Source organism: Cucumis melo, chromosome 11 (assembly GCF_025177605.1).
Source record: "Cucumis melo cultivar AY chromosome 11, USDA_Cmelo_AY_1.0, whole genome shotgun sequence".
Taxonomy (NCBI): Eukaryota; Viridiplantae; Streptophyta; class Magnoliopsida; order Cucurbitales; family Cucurbitaceae; genus Cucumis; species Cucumis melo.
This window is the reverse complement of record NC_066867.1, coordinates 24,338,812-24,342,370: the sequence shown is the minus strand read 5'-3', so window position 1 is coordinate 24,342,370 and position 3,559 is coordinate 24,338,812. Positions and strand designations below refer to the sequence as shown.

At 30.9% G+C, this 3,559-nt stretch overlaps 1 protein-coding gene across 2 annotated transcripts; it reads left to right on the top strand.

Annotated features, from left to right (window-relative positions):
- Window positions 1-261: 261 nt before the first annotated feature.
- Window positions 262-2,200, top strand: LOC103496304 (transcription factor JUNGBRUNNEN 1-like). 2 transcript variants are annotated; one of them, XM_008458112.3, is made up of 3 exons: window positions 262-584; window positions 696-1,009; window positions 1,587-2,200. In XM_008458112.3, exons 1-3 carry the CDS (start codon window positions 371-373, stop codon window positions 2,058-2,060), a joined length of 1,002 nt encoding a protein of 333 aa, XP_008456334.2. In that variant the 5' UTR covers window positions 262-370; the 3' UTR covers window positions 2,061-2,200. The 2 variants fall into 2 exon arrangements, with proteins under 2 accessions (XP_008456334.2, XP_050935596.1); XM_051079639.1 differs by having other exon boundaries at window positions 288-588; window positions 709-1,009; window positions 1,587-2,102.
- The last annotated feature ends 1,359 nt before the right edge of the window (window positions 2,201-3,559 follow it).

Here is a 3,559-nt window from a genome sequence, read left to right as displayed (position 1 = left end):
ACTGATCAGTTTTACATATCTGCTGTATGTTTATTCCTTTTTAAAAGAAGTGAAGTCCAAGATGGTGTACTTCTAAAGAACAAGTCCTTCCATTCAACAAAATCATTTTGCCCTTTAGAAAAAAAACCAATAATAACAACAACAAAGTCTTCCACATTAATAAAATCCTTTCTCACACACTCTAGAGCAGTCAGATCCACACAAAGACTTTTGACTTTCAAATATATGTATATATATATTCAAACACTTCCCCTTCCCCTTAACTCTCTCTATATATACACATAAACCAAAAGAAAACCCTAAACCCCCAAATTTCCTTTAACCGCCCTCACCAAACCTCACAACTCCTCTCATTTCCTTCTCTAATAATATGACCACCAGTCCCTCGCAATTCCCCGACATGGCTGCAATCGACAACAATGATAACGACGACTCCCAATTCCCTCTTCCAGGGTTTCGCTTCCACCCAACCAACGAAGAGCTAGTCAACTTCTACCTCCGTCGTAAGGTTCACAACAAACCCCTCCCCATCGAACTCATCAAACAAATCGACATCTACAAATACAGCCCATGGGACCTTCCTCGTACGTAAAAATCTAGTTAATTAAGCTTTGTTTGATACCAATTATTTCGAGTTTTGTTTTTTCTTTATTATTATTAGTTAACATCGGTTTTTCTGTATAATAATTATGCAGATGCGAGTAATAGTGGGACGTTAGGGGAAAAAGAATGGTACTTTTTTTGCAAAAGAGGAAGGAAGTATAAGAATAGTGTGAGGCCAAATAGAGTAACGGGATGTGGATTTTGGAAAGCAACAGGAATTGATAAACCAATTTATAGTAATGATCGTTGTGTTCTTGTTGGGTTGAAGAAGACACTTGTTTATTACCGTGGATCCGCGGGTAGAGGAACTAAAACCGAGTGGATGATGAATGAATTTCGTCTTCCTTCTTCTTCCTCCTCAGATCCCTTTCGCAGAAATATTGTCAAAAATAACCTCCATGAAGCTGTAAGTAACAATATTTTTATATACCAAATTTACCCTTTTCTTCTAGAGAGAGACAATAATCTCGAGAAGAGAGAAATGTTCAGAACACTATACGCACCAGAAACATGGAGACCAACTAGATATCATAGTCTTTATCAAATACATATGAGTTGTTTTTTCTTTTATTGTCGATAAGTTTTTCGATAATATTTGATATTTATGTATTTAAAGTCGAAGATGAATGGTAGTTGATCAAAAGAAACATTTTCTGTATATATATTTTTTAAATCCAAAGAAGGGTTGACCAAAAACCGAACATCACCTTCTAATTTTAAAACTTTTAAATCCCAGATAATATTTTTTAAACTAAAATGAAAGTAAAAGGGTTTTTCAGTTTCTGTAGGAAAAAAAAAATAGTAGATTGTTTTGATGGGATTTAATTAGGATTTAAATTTTCCAAAAGTAGCTAATTGAAATTTCATATTTTATGTTGGAAGGACTAAAATTTAAATGTTTGACTAACAAGCTTGTAAATTTGACTAAGTGTATGAGACAAATTAAAAACTTAATTGTTATTTTTCTTTTTCCTCCTTCGCAGGAAATTTGGACTTTGTGTCGAATTTTCAAAAGAAACATCTCCGCTAAAAAAGCTATTAATGCACCAAACTGGAGGGATGTTCCATCAGCCAAAATTAGTCGAGCTGTAGAGAACATGAACTTTAGGGCAACCAACAATATCGATATCGACACATATTCTGATGATCACGAACAAAGTAGCTACATAAGCTTCACCTCTAACAATTCGTTTATCCATTTTGATCATATGAACGGCGTTCAAAATTTTGATCAAAGTCAGATGTCTCACGACAGCCAAATGATGACGAATTTTTGTAGCTCGAGTAGTGATCATCAGCTATCATCGGCTGATCATAATTCGTCGGCAAATGTGTCGCCATCGTCGTCAAGTTTCTCGGATTTTGATGAGGATGCTTCTGATTTGTTTGGTTATGAAAAATGGGAAGAACTCAAATCAATTTTGGAGTGTGATTTTGATTCATGTAATCAGTTTTAAAAGGTGGTTTAGTGTTTATAATATGCAAATTTGAGTCTAAAACATTCAATTTTATCCATTGAAATCATTGTTTTACTTGTAAGAATGAAATCAATTGATACTACATTTGAAATTAATATACAAGTTTATCGATCTCAACCATATATAATAGAGCTTTCTTTATTCTGTACACATTTATCTATTATGAAAAATGCTTCCAGTAAGATTTAAAACAATCAATCTTCAAAAGTGATATGAAAACTCTAAGATTTGAGAATTAGGAACCTAATTGGTGAACTTCTAATATCAAATTCTAAAACCTCCAATCAATTTGACACAATCCATAGGAAAAGATTAGATTTTGAATTATACCCTTTAATTAAAGATTAAGAGATAAGAAGAAGTACTATTCCTTATTTCAAGTTCCAAACACTCCATACAAGTAAGGTGATCAAACATACCTAAATGTATTTGACATGTAATCTTAAATCAAGAATTGCAAGATATTGGTGATGAGGCTCTATCATCTACTAGAGAACTTTCATTGATTGAAAACCACAAAATCATCACAACGAGCGTGCTTTATTTTATTTCCCGACTTTAAACCTAACTTACTACACTAAAGGAACATAAAGAGATCATTCCATAACTCAAAGGAATCAAAACTCAAATAAAAATATATTGGTCCAATGATGAAATAACCCAAAAATAAGGTATGTGTTTGCAGAAATAAAATAAATTATAAAGTGTTCAATTAATTTCATCTTGTAACATTAAACAAATTATAAAGTTTATGATTAATTACTACTACTTGAATCTTCTTAATTAGTTGAGTTCAATTCCTCTTAAACATGAGAATTCAGTCCTAACTTTAGCTTCTTGACTGTGTTTGGTTTCAGACGTAACACAAGAGTGTTTTGGTTTACATCTCGAAGTGAGAGTGAAATGGAAAGAAATTACATTCAAATTTCTAAATTGTCATTTTGAAAAAAAAAGAATTGTTAAATGACCGACACATTAAGGAACATAATTAAACATTAATGACTTACACCATATTTTGCAATTTAGCTAATGATTTAATAAATATTCATTTAAATTAAGAGAAGTTGAGGAAAATTGTCAAAAATAAAATATTCGACAAAATATCTACGCTTTATATAAAAATTAATAATAATAAATTTTGTTTTTTAGTGATTTTGTTCTATAGATGGTCAATTTTTCATATTAAAAAACAATCCTCAAGTTAATCATTATTTTCAAAATGTAATTTGACCAAAATAAAGGGGTAATCTTGCCATTTTCTTTTACTTTGGTTGGTTAATTTCAATTTTTTTTATTTTTGAGTTAAACGTGTTAGAAAGATATGGAATTGATTGACAGTGAAAAATATATGTTTTAAAATTTAAGTTAGGATAACGTTGGATAACTTTTAAGGGTTTTTTTTCTAAACATAATAATTTAAAAATACTTACATTTTATAGAACATTTTAAAACCTCAACAACCATCTCAGGTCCAATTA